Source organism: Thunnus thynnus, chromosome 19, assembly GCF_963924715.1.
Source record: "Thunnus thynnus chromosome 19, fThuThy2.1, whole genome shotgun sequence".
Classification (NCBI taxonomy): domain Eukaryota; kingdom Metazoa; phylum Chordata; class Actinopteri; order Scombriformes; family Scombridae; genus Thunnus; species Thunnus thynnus.
This window is the reverse complement of record NC_089535.1, coordinates 23,317,881-23,333,433: the sequence shown is the minus strand read 5'-3', so window position 1 is coordinate 23,333,433 and position 15,553 is coordinate 23,317,881. Positions and strand designations below refer to the sequence as shown.

At 39.8% G+C, this 15,553-nt stretch overlaps 1 protein-coding gene across 1 annotated transcript in view; it reads left to right on the top strand.

Annotated features, from left to right (window-relative positions):
- The window catches only part of igsf9a (immunoglobulin superfamily, member 9a), a 53,989-nt gene extending 42,085 nt beyond the window's left edge, over positions 1-11,904 (top strand). Inside the window, exons 14-21 of the mRNA XM_067574268.1 lie at positions 966-1,156; positions 2,463-2,680; positions 3,042-3,126; positions 4,293-4,463; positions 4,840-4,876; positions 5,198-7,525; positions 8,172-8,245; positions 10,571-11,904. Of these exons, the coding sequence (XP_067430369.1) occupies positions 966-1,156; positions 2,463-2,680; positions 3,042-3,126; positions 4,293-4,463; positions 4,840-4,876; positions 5,198-7,525; positions 8,172-8,245; positions 10,571-10,734 (3,268 nt within the window). The 3' untranslated portion in view covers positions 10,735-11,904. The remainder of the gene's footprint in view (positions 1-965; positions 1,157-2,462; positions 2,681-3,041; positions 3,127-4,292; positions 4,464-4,839; positions 4,877-5,197; positions 7,526-8,171; positions 8,246-10,570) is intronic.
- Positions 11,905-15,553: the final 3,649 nt, after the last annotated feature.

Sequence of the window (15,553 nt, the reverse complement as noted above, 5' to 3'; positions counted from 1 at the left end):
ATCAGTATAAAAACCCTCCCGAAGTCTTAGCTACTGCTTGCCATGACAGCCTGACATGTCATGACCATACATTATGAAGGGGAGTCAAAGTGAAATTTTTTACTGCTTTTTCTGTACCGTAAGAACATTATATAATGTGAATGTTTTCTCAATGACAATTCAACTGCAGTCTTTTCTTTGCATTTAGACTGAAAATGATAGCAGATAGGCCTTATTAGCACTTTGTGACTTCCAACAAATGAAATGTTAATAATAATGCAGTGATTCGACTCTTGTGAAAGCTCTACAGGTAAATATTCACACCATATACTTGTAAAATGAATGATTAAGGAATAGAAAAAGCATCCATATATTTCATGTTTCGTTGTTAGAAAGTAAACTACTACTTTTTTTGCTTTTATAGACATGACCTGCATTATGCACCACAATAACATACATTTTCAAAGCTGAATTCAAATTACTCTTGAGTGCCTAAAAGAGGGCCTCATAATTATCACACCATAGTATTATGAGTAATATTCTGCCCTTTTCGATTTTCTCATAAAAAGAAAATACCAGTTCTGTTGAGTCAAAGCCATCATCTTCAAAAACAAAAGAATACCATATTAACAGATACCTTGCCAGACTGACATTAATAATTTTCAAAAGTTCCTCCAGTTTTGAATAGGTGACGAGGTCTTTTTTTAGCCTCGGGGGTCAAGTAATTTCCTCTGTATTAAATAGATATGTAAAACCTCAGCTCTGGTAGGAACATGGAAATCACCATAATTGGAGTTGCAAGCTCTCTGTGCAATTGTAGGGAGACATCAGTACTGTCTCTGCTACAAAATCTGGAGCTGATGATGAGTATGAATGATTAATGAAACCTACTTTTCTGTCATGTTTCATAAAACCAGACTCCCAGAATTCCCCGCCATTCTTTTGTTCTCACTTCTTTCTTTCTCTCGGTCTCTCTCCCTCTGTAGGGTGAAGAAGATTTCAGCGAGTGATAATGATGGGAAACAGGACTGGTTCTCTGTGCCCGTGCCCTCCTCCTCTGGCAACAGGCTGCAGATGACAGACCTGTCTCCTGCCACTGACTACCAGTTCAGCATCCTGTCTCACAATAAAATGGGCATGGGACCATTCAGTGAAATTGCCACTACAAGGACCTTGGGTCAGTACCATCTCCCAATGTCTTGTGAATCAGAATTATAATAGCTGGTTTTATGTTGGAACTGGTTGCAGGTTGGCAAAAAAACTGAGTTTTTCTCTCTTTTTTTATTGTCAATGAGCAATGCACAAACATTCATATAGCAGGCTTTTCATTTTAAGCTGGTGCTGGCTGTCATTTTCGGCAGTCAAAACTTTGCAGGCAGTAGATTATATCAGTTGTTGCTAATTAAAGTTTATTACATAACTAACTTGCCCAAAGACCAAAATAAGACTTGGCTGTAGTAGGGTTACTAGGCTTGCTGCAAGCCTGTGTCATCACTAACACCACCTTATGATCATGGGTGGTTTTTGAGTTCAAGTAGCCTTATCTGTTACTTAAGTACTGTGTGGTCACCTTCCCAACACAAACCCTCAGGAATTAATAACTTTGGTTATTCTTTAACTTTTCATCTAGCTCCATAATCAGGTCAAAATTTGGTTTATGACCAAACACCTGCATAACTAATGACCTTCCCATCAGCCTCAGCTGCACTTTGTAGTCGCTGCTAATCTGCAAAACTAACCTGCAAATGATCAGCATGTCAGCATTGTCAGAGCATGTTGCATGCATTTACATCGAAGCGCTGCCGTGCCTAATTGCAGAACCGCTAGTGTGTCTGTAGACTCCTAGTCTTGTTGTACTTGTTATTTAGAAGTGAGTGGTATCTTCAGATGTGCTGCAGCTGTTCTCTTTTTCTTAGCGGGATCTAAAGTACATTTGGGTTTGTTTAGTCCTCTGCCCTAGCCTGTGGCAGGCCAGGACAATGAAACAATCTAGCTGATCATGACAAATTCAGTAGTTGGGCTCTCCCAATTAAATTTTCATGCATAATCAATCATCATCAGTATTTCCAGCTTATCAGTCTAATAGTGGGAAATGGAAATGGGAAGTCCAGTATTTGGAGCAAGTAGCTTGTGAATAATAAGATGTACCAAAGGCATATGCTATTATCAAATATTAATGCTATGATTATTGTGGCCAAAGATATCATGGTCAATGTTATTATTACAATTGTAATCAATCATTATATAGTAAAATTACATCACATCATGTTTGCCTTGAATGTTATGAATGCTAACAAGCTGGGCAGGGAGTGATATATACTGCAACTTATTTGGACTCTAAAGAACAACCAAACCTACTACCCTCACACTCTCAAGGTTGAGCATCTGTGGCAGCAGCAATTTCCTCCACTGTAATTTAATTTTTCTGCCAGAAGGTATCTTGCTGAACAACTGAAGGTCTTTTTTTATTCCCTCTCCATCAGATCCTCTGCTGAAGAGAAATAAACCAAAGCCCCCCGCGTCGCTGTCAGCTAATCAGGGCTCAGCAGGTGTTGTTCTGCAATGGTCCCTTCCTGAATCTCAGCACCCTCCCATCACAGGCTTTGTACTCCAATCTCGCACTGAGCAAGGGGAGTGGTTTAATTTGGATGAGGATATCAGTGCTAACAGTAGCGAGATAGTCGTTCCGGGTCTGCACAAGGTAACAAGCCAGTCGTACTGCTCCCTCTGAGACTAATCAGTCCAAGCTGCTTGTTGAATGCCTTGGAGATTTTTATCTAGGCTATACCTCTGTGCTTTTACTTTTGTAGACTCTCAATTATGCACACTACATGGCAGCCATCACTTTTCTGTCTTCTATCAATCTGTATGTGCTGCCATTTCTTCTTTCTGCCTGTTTCATCCTCCTTTTTTTCTCCTATATAGGCCTACACAAATTCAAATGAGATTCATTAGCATTGCAGGCACAGTCCCGTGTTGACAAAGTGTGGTTTCATCCTCTGTCCTCTCCACTGTGTGTGTTTGTGTGTGTGTGTGTGTGTGTGTGCGGATGCCGGTCACAGGACTGTGTGTACGAGCTGCGACTGCTATCTCGTCGCGGGGAGTTGCTGAGCGAGCCCGGTCCATCAGTCAATGTCTCCACCATGGGTAGGTGTTCGAGAGCAACCTTGCCCCCTTCGCATTCTTGCCCCTACCCGTGTTTCAACCAGTCCTCCTCTCAGTCTCTTGTTCTAACTCTTTTCTCTCTTTCTCTATTTTTCCCCCATCCCTTTGTTCCCAATGTTAGACCAGAATTGGAGCAGGGCCCCGGGGAACGCTGTCCATTAGAAGTCTGAATGATAGAAATAGCTCACTAATAACTTCTCAAAAGAGTTGGTGATAAAATTTGCACCGGTCTTTTCTGATTCCTATGTGAATGTGAGAAGAATGTTTCATTAGATACGGTCTAGAGATATCAAACAGATCTTCAACCCCCCACTGCTTACCCAAGGAGCTTTACAGCAATCAGAGCCATAGATTGTATATTGTTTAACATAGCTCAGCTGATAATCTCAGTCTAGTGTCTGACTGTGCAAATTATGCAGAACAATCAAGTTTATGACTTGATGATAATGATCATCAGGCTGGAGAGTAGATGCACTTAAGAGTGGTAATATCAAACCTCATAGCAATCTTGTATTTATGAGTTTCCCTGTTTATGTGAATATGAATTGTATTCAATGTAGTAGTAACAGGCTGATGATGCAAGAGGCATGAAATATGCATGTCAGTCAGTACAATCAGATGATTGTACAGCTTTATGAACAAAGCTTCTTCTTTCAACCTAAAAATAAAAACAATGAATATATAAACTTAAATATTATGTTTATATATATTTTATTATATATTGTATACATTAAACACACATACACAACTATAATTTAATATATAAAAATAATGAAAACTGTTTTTCTTATCTTATCTTATGTCTTATCTTCATTATAAATCAGTATATTTTTTAAACATGATTTAAATTGAGTACAAATTTATAATTTTTGTAATTTCTAAAAAATTAAACACATTTATGAATGAATATATATATATATATATATATATATATATATATGTATTTGTAAGGAAAAAAGATTATCTATATTTTTTTAACTGTTCTTTAAGTTATTAGTATTGTTCTCAAGTATGTATGTTGTCATTATGGTAACTTTTTTTAAATGACATTTTTTTTTGTTTTTTATGGTTATAGCTAACTCTGCAGTCACACTTAGATCGCCTTTATTTGTATTTACCAATATATCACTGATGAAATGATGTCACAGGGATGGAGATCTACCCTGCCACATCCCGACTCCTGGAGTTCATCCCGGAGCCATTACTTGCCGGGGTGCTGGGAGGGGTTGGCTTCATGTGCTTGGCACTGGTCTTGCTGCTGGGGTCCGCCTGTGTCATCAGCCACAAGAGGGACCAGCGCCGCAGAAAGAAGAACGATGGTAAACCGTCCCTCACTCCTGAGACTCAGCAGATACTCGCTTTGATGAACTGCATCATGAATATCATCATTTATTCTATAAAATATTGAAGGCGCTTTCAATCCATTATATAAATCATACCCCACTGCATTGGATCTTGTCCCTGCTCGTCCATTCAGTTGTAAAAGTTATTGATGTCATTTACATTACTTGCTAATTAGGGTAATTTCTCATTAGTGGCTGATAAATGTAAGTGTAATTAACTTTTTGGACAAGCCTGAGTGCCTCAGGCCCTTTAATGGGCTCTTATTAGGGTTGATTATGTTTTTACTTCTTGGTCAGTATGGTTGTATCCTAATGAGTCAGATACCATCTTGCCCATCTCCCTCCCTTTCAGAGCCCTCTTCTGCCATCTATAAATACTCCCCATCAAGGTAAGTACCCCTTTATCATGTCATTGTTATACCTCCCATTGACCTTTCTTTCTGCTTCCTTTAGAAGCTAAAGTATGTTCAAACAGTTAGAACTTCAGTTGTTTTCTATTTCTTTTTTTTTTTCTTCTTCATCTTTTTCTATTGCTGCCGCTGCTGCTGTTTTGGTCTCTTTCTGTCTACATCTTTCCCGCCCCCTCTTTCACTCTTGTTCAATCTTATTTTCTGTCTCTATTTCTCTCCCTCTTACACCTCCAATTTTTCTTACAATTTTCTCCCCCCCCCCCTTCTCCCTCTCTCTCTCTCTCTGTCTCTCTCTTACAGAAAGACTTCAGGCACCAGCAGTCCAGACAGTGTGTTGAAGAAAAGCCTACTTCCAGCCAGTCCCCTCTATCCCAACAATTCCTCTACCACCAACTCCTCCTCCTCGCAGACAGACTGTTCCTCCCTCAGCACTGAGAATCATAATCGGCGGAAACAATTCCTTTCCAGCTACAGTAGAGGCAACCTTACTAGGACAACATCTTCTCCAATCTCTCCCTCAATTGAGTTGATCGGTAGAGGTCCAGATGGGCGGTTCGTACTCCCACCGTATGACCATGATACGCTGAGCGTTCACAGCAAGAAAAGTATAAAATATAACCAATCTGCTAGCGTCCGAAGGTCTGTGTCGCTGCGCTCGGACAAGGAAGACAGGAAAGAGCCGCCATTTGTGCTCTCTATTGATCTCCCACTTTCCAAATCAACTAATTCCTCAAGCCAAATCTGTGGTACGGCCCAGTACCTCCCCTGTCATGGTCCTTATACATCGGATCAAAAGACAAACTATGATGGCTGTCCTGACCTTACCAGCCTGTGCTCAAACAGCACTTTTGCCACTATTCCTTACAAAGACAGAAACCTAACTCCCACATTTCCTGTGCTCCCGCATATTCGATCCAGCCTTGGTCAGCCTTCTACAACTGCCAGCACTCTGGTGCTCCAAATGGAGCATGAGCGGGAGACAGGAAACCTGAGTCACTGTCTGAAACTAGCTCAGGAGAGGGAGGAGCTGGAGAGGGAGCTCCGGAAGTACACATTGCAAAGAAACTCTATGAGGGAAATGAGGATGGAGCAGCCAGACTCGGAGGAGAGAGAGGACTGTGGTAATGAGCTTGTCTGGAAATATAAGAGCAGCACCTTGCCGCATAGATACCCCCAGGGCAGCAAGGAAAGCTTTGGCCTGTCACCAAGCCCTTACTCTTTATCTTCTGTCAACTGGGAAGCTCGTCCTCTTGTCTCTCCTCCCACATTGATCCCAGACAGGACCGGTTTCAATGTGTCTTCACCTTTGAGTCCTTCTTGTTTTCAGTCCGGCAACCATTATCCTGCTCCATCCTTCAACAAACAGACCCCCCTCCGATCTGAGGAGGCAGGCAGTGTTTCCAAAGACAGATTAACTCTCCCACATCTCTCCTCAAAGCACCAGAGACATGAAAGGGTAGAGGCAGCACCAGAGGGCTATGATAATTCACCACAATCCACAGTTTTAGAAATGCAAACGAATGATTCATGCTCTGAGGCACGGAGACAGAACAATCTTAGTTATGGCAGCCTTTCAATGTTGTCTTTCCATAGCAATAAATATACTGAAGGATCTAATTCGGCTCTCGATGCTGTGCCAGGCACTTCAAAAGCGGAGGTAGCATTCCCGGAGCCCACTGATGAAGACGTGTGTGTTGAGATGAGTGTGGATGAGCCAGAGTTTGAGGTATGTGTAATGCGGCCTACAAAGCCCATGCTGCACCACAGAATCGCCTCTCATCTGCAACACGGGCACTCACTGACTCTCAAAGGCCGGTATGAAGACACGAGGAGGAGCACAAGCTTTAACTGCCGTAGTCCTACTTCAGTGGACAATATCATCAGGGTCACAGATTCTCCGCAACCTCCAGAACCAGAACTCCGGAGAGCTGTGAGCCAAGGCTCTAAACTCTGCAACGCAAAGCAGCGAAGTCAGAGCCTAGACTCAAGGAGACGGAAAGAGAGGAATTTCCTGACTCCTGATGCTTGGGTAGACTCTCTCAGCCAAGAGAACTGCTCTGTTGCATCCTCCTGTCACCCAGACTCTCTGTTCTGGGAACCACAGAGCTCTCCTACTAGGAAAATCTTGAAATCTCCTGCAAATTTTCCCTCTGCTACCCAAGCTGGCTCCTGTTCACCTCATGCTGTGGATGCTTTATCTCCAAGGAGCAGTCCACAGAGTCCTATACCAAATCCTGACATGCCTTGCCACTATGAGCCAAGAAGTGAGGCATCCATCTTACTCAATACCGCCAAATGGCCAGTCACCTACCAGGAGCCCACGAAAGAGGCAGGGGGTTTCTTGGAGGTCATGAAGGAAGCTTCCAGAGGCTTACCGCCCAACAACAGTGGGCTGCACGATTATCAAGATGTACTGGAAGTGGAGGCAGGAGGCTCCGAGGGAATGCCCGAGTTTGGGAGCAGCTACAGCAGTTATGCCAGCAGCGGCCGAGGGAGTATGGAGCCTGCTAACAGACGCCTGTCCCTGTGTCACCTTTCCCCAACCCTCACCGTCTCACCTGAGATTGTAGAGGAGAGTCAGGGGAGCACAGAGGACAAGCACAGCCACCAAATGGAACACAGCCAAAGGTAATAGGACATATAAATGGAAAATTATGTTTTATAAAAGAAAATGTGGGGGCTGGCATTTGTAGCAGTAGAGGGTCTTGTGTGGTCAATATACTGTAAGGCTTTCAAGGTGAGGCTTATATAGACTATTTGATATTTTGTGATATAAACTATAGAAGTGCACAAGGGCATGGGTGCATAATTCTGTTTGTAGATTGTGCAAGAATTTGAAATAACTGTCAGCAGTGTTTAAACGATATAAAGCTGTCAGCAGTGTTTAAACAATAAAACAAAATTGAAAAGCTCAACAAACACTGATGAATTGCATAAAGCAACATGTTTCATAACTGAGAATTATGGTGATTTCATCATCCCTTTTCTGCTGTAAGTAAACATTTCTTCATTTAACATTCAATTAAGTAAAATGTAGAAGACTTTTTCACAAACATATTTCTGGTCAGTTAAAAAAAGAATTAAACTCAAAGCAAATATGTATTATGTTATATTTAAGTGTTTGAGTAGAAGAAAAAGAGTGTACTTAAAAAAAAGTTGCATTTCTATTGGACTTGATGTATAGTTTATTGGGAAGAAGTTTGTGTATGATTTCTTTAAATATTCTAACTAACTTTATGTTTGGTATTAAGTGATGCTTTTGTGCTCTCTCCAGGAGAAAGCCCTCAGTGGATGAGAATTATGAGTGGGATGCTACTGATTTCTGCTCACAGCCTGGAGACCATGATGGTGAGGATTTTTCTTTTCTTATTAATAACATGCAGTTTGCTTTTAGGTACAAACACTGTTGAAGAAAAAAAAACAGATAAATGTGTCTGGAATCATTAATCAAGGCAGCACCATGCCAAGACAAATCAAAATGATACGCTGGGCGATTGCTGTGAGGTCACTGAGGACTCTTCACTGTTAATTCAAACTGCTTCATCAGTTCAGTAGACAAATCCTCACCATTTAAACAGCTGAAATACCAAGAACCCTAGTGGATGAGTAAAATGAGTAAGGATAACTTCTCTCTAAAGATGGAGAAATAGCCACTGGACAGGGCATCAACTGAGGAAGGGACATTGTATTCAGTGTGAGGTGGGCTTCTAGATCTCACTGGGTGATGGTATGGGAGAGCAATAGTCGTTACCTGAGTGGTCAGCTACCATTCTTCAGTAGCATTTACCTTTAACGTGGCAGTATGAGCTCATTTTCGACCAAATAGTTCCAGGAATTATGGGGAGACAGAAACTAAACTAGCAACTAAAAGTCCCACCTCCTGTTTGTGCTTCTGCTGCATGAGAAAAACTGTTAAGATTTGGAAAAATTAGATGATGCAATTTTCGACACTGGGTGATCATGTTCTTTGTTATTTAATGCCATGTGAATGGATGTAAGAATGGATGCAGAGGAGACATAAAGAGGTAGAAAAGGAGAAAATCCAAAGTGCCTGTCTCCAAATTAAAGATAACCCGATGAGTGTTTTAGGGTTATATATTTCTACTTTAGAATGTAACTACATGGAAAACAAACAGCAAAGTTTTCTTTCTCTATCTTGCTGTTTTTAGACTAGTCAGGAAGCTGACTACATAACTCTGTTTTTAACATCAGAAATTGTTCTCATGATTTTAGTGCTGATTGTAAGAATGTGAATACACAAGTTGTAGAAGCTGCAAGGTATGTTTTTGAGCAATGAGTGGTGTCCAGCTCTGCAAACTCTGCCCTAATACTTACCATAAGAAAGTACAACTCCTGGAGCAGAGGCATTCTTAGCACCAGCAACTATGGTTGAGAAACAAAATTTAGACTCTGGTCAAAATGCAGGATAAGGTTCCTGAATTCCTGAAATTCCAGAAAAGTTGCTGCAGTTGGAAACAGGTTTTTTTGATGAATTGATTTGTCTGCTGATATACAGTATATACAGTAGATACTGGGTATATACAAATGGGTGACAAATTAAAGGAAAAGCCAACATAAAGTGTCTTAGTAAGGTGTTGGGCCACCACGTGCTGCCAGAACAGCTTCAGTGCACCTTGGCATTGATTCTACAAGTATCTGGAACTCTACTGGAGGGATGAACACCATTCTTCAAAAAGATATTCCCTCATTTAGTATTTTGATGATGGTGGTGGAGAGCGCTGTCTAATATGTTGGTCCAAATCTCCCATCGATGTTCAATTGGGTTGAGATCTGGTGACTGTGAAGGCCATAGCATATGATTCACATCATTTTCATACTCATGCTGTATGTTGTCCTTTTTAACTGTAAAGTGTATTGGGACCATGATGCATGGTGATTCTGCACTTTAAATGAAATTGATTGAGTTGATTGATCATCAAACCACTTAGTGACCCCTTGTGCCCTATGGATGGGGGCGTTGTCATCCTGGAAGAGACCACTCCCATCAGGATAGAATTGTTTCATCATAGGATAAAGGTGATCACTCAGAACAACTTTGTATTGATTTGCAGTGACCCTTCCCTTTAAGGGGACAAGTGGACCCAAACCATGCCAGCAAAATGGCCCCCACAGCATAACAGAGCCACCAGATCCCTTCACTGTAGGGGTCAAGCATTCAGCCTATACTGGTTTTTCCTTTAAATATAATAGTACCTGTCTGTGCTATTATATTTGATATGATTTATATGTATATTTATATATATATATATATATATAGTATTGTGGCCTCTAATGACTCAAATATATATTCAAACCAGACCTGTCGGACCATGTATCTTAACTTGATTTTCAGTGGTGTGTAGTTCAGCATGTGTGGTAGAGACCAACATTGAAGGGCCATTACTGAAACATTAAGCAATTTTAAATCTGAAGAAGGTGACATCAGGAATTAAGAGAAAGGCCAGATATGTCTTCACTCTTTGGTTCCTCTGAATTAATTCAGAAGCTAAGCTGAATTTGAAGTCATACAGGAAAATATTTAATATCCAATCCTTAACCTGTGAGTGTTTCATATCCGTGGGAGTTTAGGATAGAAGCAATTTAATGAAATAACATCTGCGGTAAAATATCAGGAAACTCAAAGATTATTTTACCATTTCTTTTTACCCACAGGCCTGCTTCCTTCATTGAATCTACAGAAGCCTGCTCCGTTCTGTAGCCTTCCCAGCATGCAGTGCTCCACTAAGGCACTGAAAAATTGCACTCAGCTCTCTTTGCTCCCGGGGCATCAAAGCAGCTGCTCTGCTGAGCCAGAACCAGACACCGTGCTGTTCTGACAGCGCCAGCCTTCGGCTCATCTCACCTGGTGTGTCCTTTCACTTATTGACTCTGATCAAAAGGCGACAAAAAGAGCATGTGGCAGAAACTGAGCTTTTGTCTGATCAATCCAATTCTCTCTTTCAAAAAGTTCAGAACAGCTTATTTGGGCAGTATTGTGCACTGCTCGCATTTGGTATTGGAACAACAAGTATTGAACTCAGAGTAATGAAGTCACAAAATTACTTTTACTCTTATGCAGAGCTTTAAACATTTGTGACCCAAAACCATCACATCACGCTCTTGACAATTTCTTTTGAGACAGTCTGCCAATCTGCTAATATCAAAGCAGTTCACTGTGCTGATGGATTCACCACATTCTCTGTTGTTTCTTATGCATTCATCATTCTGTGGCGACAGAAGGGACAAAAAGGATCTCAGTCATCATCAAGTCACTGGTTTTGGCTGTGGATGATAAAGTTTTTAGATACTATCAGTCACCTTTGAGTTTAACAAAAGACAAAAGAGCTGCTTATGAAAACCCAATAAATAAGGATGATAAACTGAATATAAAAGATTATATTTGCTACAATGTTAATATTTTTTGTAAATGTAACATTGTTTCTAACAGTGTAATTCCCCAACAGAGATCATTATCTGCTTTTTTGCCCTTAAGGTACTGTGAATGTTTGGTTTCCAAAAATCTACTCAGGCTGGATGAAATCCTTGTTCATTGAAGCAAGACCTCTAATTATGTCCAGTAATTGAAGAGGGTCAAGTAAACTTGTAGGTTTTGTCCTTGTTTATTTTTTATGGACAAAAAGGGAAATTAAATGTTATTTGTTATTTTGACTTTAATTTACCAAGGGTGAATTCACTGAGTGATTTTTTTTTTCATTCTTTCTTTATTCTCAATGTTATTCACATAACACTTGGGAGTGCTTTTAGTGACACAGTTTGAGTAGTTAAATGCCAATGGTCAAAGGCACATTGACAATGGATACTTAACACATCCTCCTAGGGCTTGGTGATAATTCAACATTATTCTTCATTAACTGTCCACATGAAGGGTTACAAGCAAATCAGATCAGTATTTACGACAGAATAGTTTCAGACCACAATCAATTCGTCTCTATGGAATCCCCAAGATTTTCTCCAATATATCTCACTTGGCACTAGATAATATGGATGTGCACGAAAAGACCAACAAATATAGATGCCTCACATCAGCCAAAATCTGCCATTTTAGGTAAATAAACCCAAATTTAATGGATATAGTGCTGTATTGTCAACACACGGTATTTCACACAACCAACTCTGCAATCATACAACCATCTTGAGTTGTGCGGTATGTGAATGCTTGGGGTCAACATGGGAATCTTTCCCATTGCTGATATGAATGTAGCATTAGTTCAACTTTGGTGAACTTTGACACACAAATTTGCACTGTTGACCAGTTGAAAACCATCTTGATAGAAGGAACGGAGTAAATCTGAGAGTCCAAACTGGGGGAGGCTGTCATATTATCTGTGGTGTACCCTTAAATTTTTATATAAATATACCTGTTTGACAAGCACAAATGAATTTTGCTGTTCCACTTTCTGGTGTGATTGGGCACTCACATGTTTTGATCATTGCTTTCAACACCTATTTCATTATTTTATATGTGGTACATATCCCCTTTTGTGATACACTGTTTATTGATATTAGAAAATTGGACACACTAAAACCATTGATTTCACCGACCCCTGCACCCCAATGTAGATCAAGATAGTTCCTGTTTGTTCTGTGCGATTAAACCACACAACTTTCCAGGAACAAACCTGGCCCTAAACCTGCTGAGAGAAACATGCTCATGCTCCCCTGCCTTCGTGAACAATGTAGGAAAAAGGGGTTTTGCTCACTGCTGTAGCTCAAGGCCTTCACATTAGTCAAACAAATAATTAACTCAGAACTCCAGTGTACCAGAGCATTGTTGGGTATCCATCCTATAATTGGAATTCACTCATAGAGGCTACATTTACTGCAAATCAATGTTTCACTTCTGTAGAACATTTTCATTTTCTGCTGTACACATATTGTACTGCTAGTCCACAAATGATCAAACCCCATGTGCTGCTCTGGGGATTTATACTCAGCACTACTTTTTTGCCTACGTTTTTGAATCTAAATATTGTGCTTCCAAAACATCAAACAAGGAAAAGTATGTGAAATTAGTTTTCTGTATACCCAATGTAATATTTAAAAAAAGTAATTCTGCTTGTTTTTGACATTCAGAGCTAAAACCTGAATAGCAGGATCCTACAGGGACCTGCTGTATGTTGTATGTTAAGTGCTCTTGCAAAAAATGTAACATTGGCTATAGAGAATTACATGGATAAACAGCAGAAAGGAAACGTGTTCAAAAATAGATGTGGACAACAGCGAGGGCTAATAAACCTGATCATTATACTGCTACCTTTTTCAGTTATTGTGTGTACTTAGGGGGATTAGCTTTAAAATGAGCACTCTTTTATTATGTCCATTAAGCAGTGAATGAGTCACTTCCTGGCATTTGCCAGGAAGTGACTCATTCACTGCTAGAAACCAATCAAGAAACCAATCAAGGTTAGCTAGAAACCCATTTAGGTCTTATGAATTGAGATGTCATACACAAATTGAAAAGTGTAACACCATTGTGCTCATGTTGCGTTTGTAGAGTTCTAAACTCGCCATAATTAGTACTTAACTGAAGTCTTTATGGTATGTGAGTGAATGTCAGAATAACATCAATAGGATTTTCCGTATAAAAACAACTATGTGATTACAGCATTTTTCAGAATTCAGATGGCAACTGTCTGTTTGTAGAAAAAACAAGCCAGTCCCAGTTAAGTCAGAAATGTTCAGTTTCTGTACATAGTGGCTTTAGGGCTCATTGTTTTTTTTTTGTTTTGTTTTTTTTTAACCAATTTTCACCAAAAAATACCCAGATTTTTTTAACTGAAGCAGATCAGTTTAAACTGATTTTCACTCTGAATGTACTGTACCAGCACATTCAAAAGGGGCTCCTTTATTAATATAAAGATATTATTATCATATTATATAAAGTCAAGATAAAAATGTAGGGAAATGCAAATAAGCTGTTGACTATGTACCAAAGTCCTTACAAGCAATTAAAAAACTGTTAAACTACAGAAGGTTTGAGCTGCAAACGGTACTTTAATAGCCCAAATCTCAACCACAGTGTTGTATTATTGATTTTTTTAAAATCAGATTTTTATTGATTTTATTAAAGCTTAAAATGTTGCTGTGACATGCTGCAGATTTTTAAAAAAAAAAAACGATGAAAAGCCCATTCTATAGCTTGTGCTGTTGGATTTCATCAAGATATTCATGTTAAGGTTTCCCTCCATATGTGAGCGAGGATGCTCAAATATTTTGAAATTTTAAAAAAACTCAAGAAAATTAAAGGAAGTACTATTTACTACTGTTGTATTGGATTGATCAGATTTAAAACAGCTTAATTTCCGCATCTACAAATGTGTGGTTTAAGGCCTCTGTTCAGTGCTTGTCATTGATCTTCAAGAATTGAGTGACAGCACATTTTTCAAGGCAACAGCAGCTTCTCCCTCCTCTCTCTGCTCCATTTACACGATGTTAAACCAGCGAAGCAATCTGTGATGGTGTACAGATATACAGCTCGGCTCTGCTCTTTTGACAGTTAGCGGGCAGCTGACTTCATTGACTGATAAAATACTTGTCTTACATCTGAACGAGCTTCCAATTATACTAATGGTGGTACTGCAGCACCAGACAACCCCATCCCGAGAAAATGATTGGAGGTAATGTCACAGTCATCTTTTTTAATCCTCTGCAATTCCATTTATTTATATCACTTTGACATCAGAGATTATGGGGTGGGACAAACACGTATTTCTTGTCTCTGGCTTTGGAGTAGAGTTTTCACAATGCTGAGAGCAAACACTGAATGCAGTAATGAGTGTGTACAAGTGCAGTACAGATACTTCAACAGCTTATTTCAAAGGCGAACACTTGCAGCATTCGAATGACAAACAGCAGTTCACACTGACAGGTAACTTTTTTGTTTTCTGATACATGTTCATGGTGTGATCCATGTATTCACAGGCATTTTTCTCAGCTCAGTCTGTAACTGTCAACACATCAGTGACGGTTTGTTTGAGAAGTGATATTTTTCCTCCTGTGATTCCCTTTTCCAAGATTTCTATACAAGAAGTGACACAGTGACAGCTTTATATCAGCTTCATAGAGAAGGTAGATAATACTGTAGGAATGGTGCTATATTTGATTTGTAATCCTCTCTTGTTCATTGACCCTTAACACAAATGTTTCACAGCTGAATCACAGGTGACATTTTCATCATGTTAAAAATGCTGAAAGTTCCAGGTTAATTGTCTAATATTGTTTCTAAAATCTCTAATGACCTTTACTCTGATTATTTCTCGGATATCATTTAGAGGTCAGTATGCTTGAAACAAACTAGTTTGTTTGAGGTGTCATCCAGCCACATCTAAATGCAAAACTGTCTGCATATCTTACAGATCAACAGTGTCTCCTTGAAGGCATTCATGATGTTGCACTTGTTTTTGCACAAAACGTGACAAAAGTAGTTTTGTGACAGATTAAGAAAGAGAGCTTGAGAGAGAAGGTCAAACCTTGCCTACTTTCACACCTCGCACACCTGGCCAGTCACTGCCCTAAAGTTGGTGTGATTGTATTGTGGTCTGTTTCAGGAAGTTACAAAATTTTTAGTTAGACATCCTGACAAGCACTTAGTTTGAAGCAAATTAAGGGCTTAGAGATGAAGTATCCCAACCAATG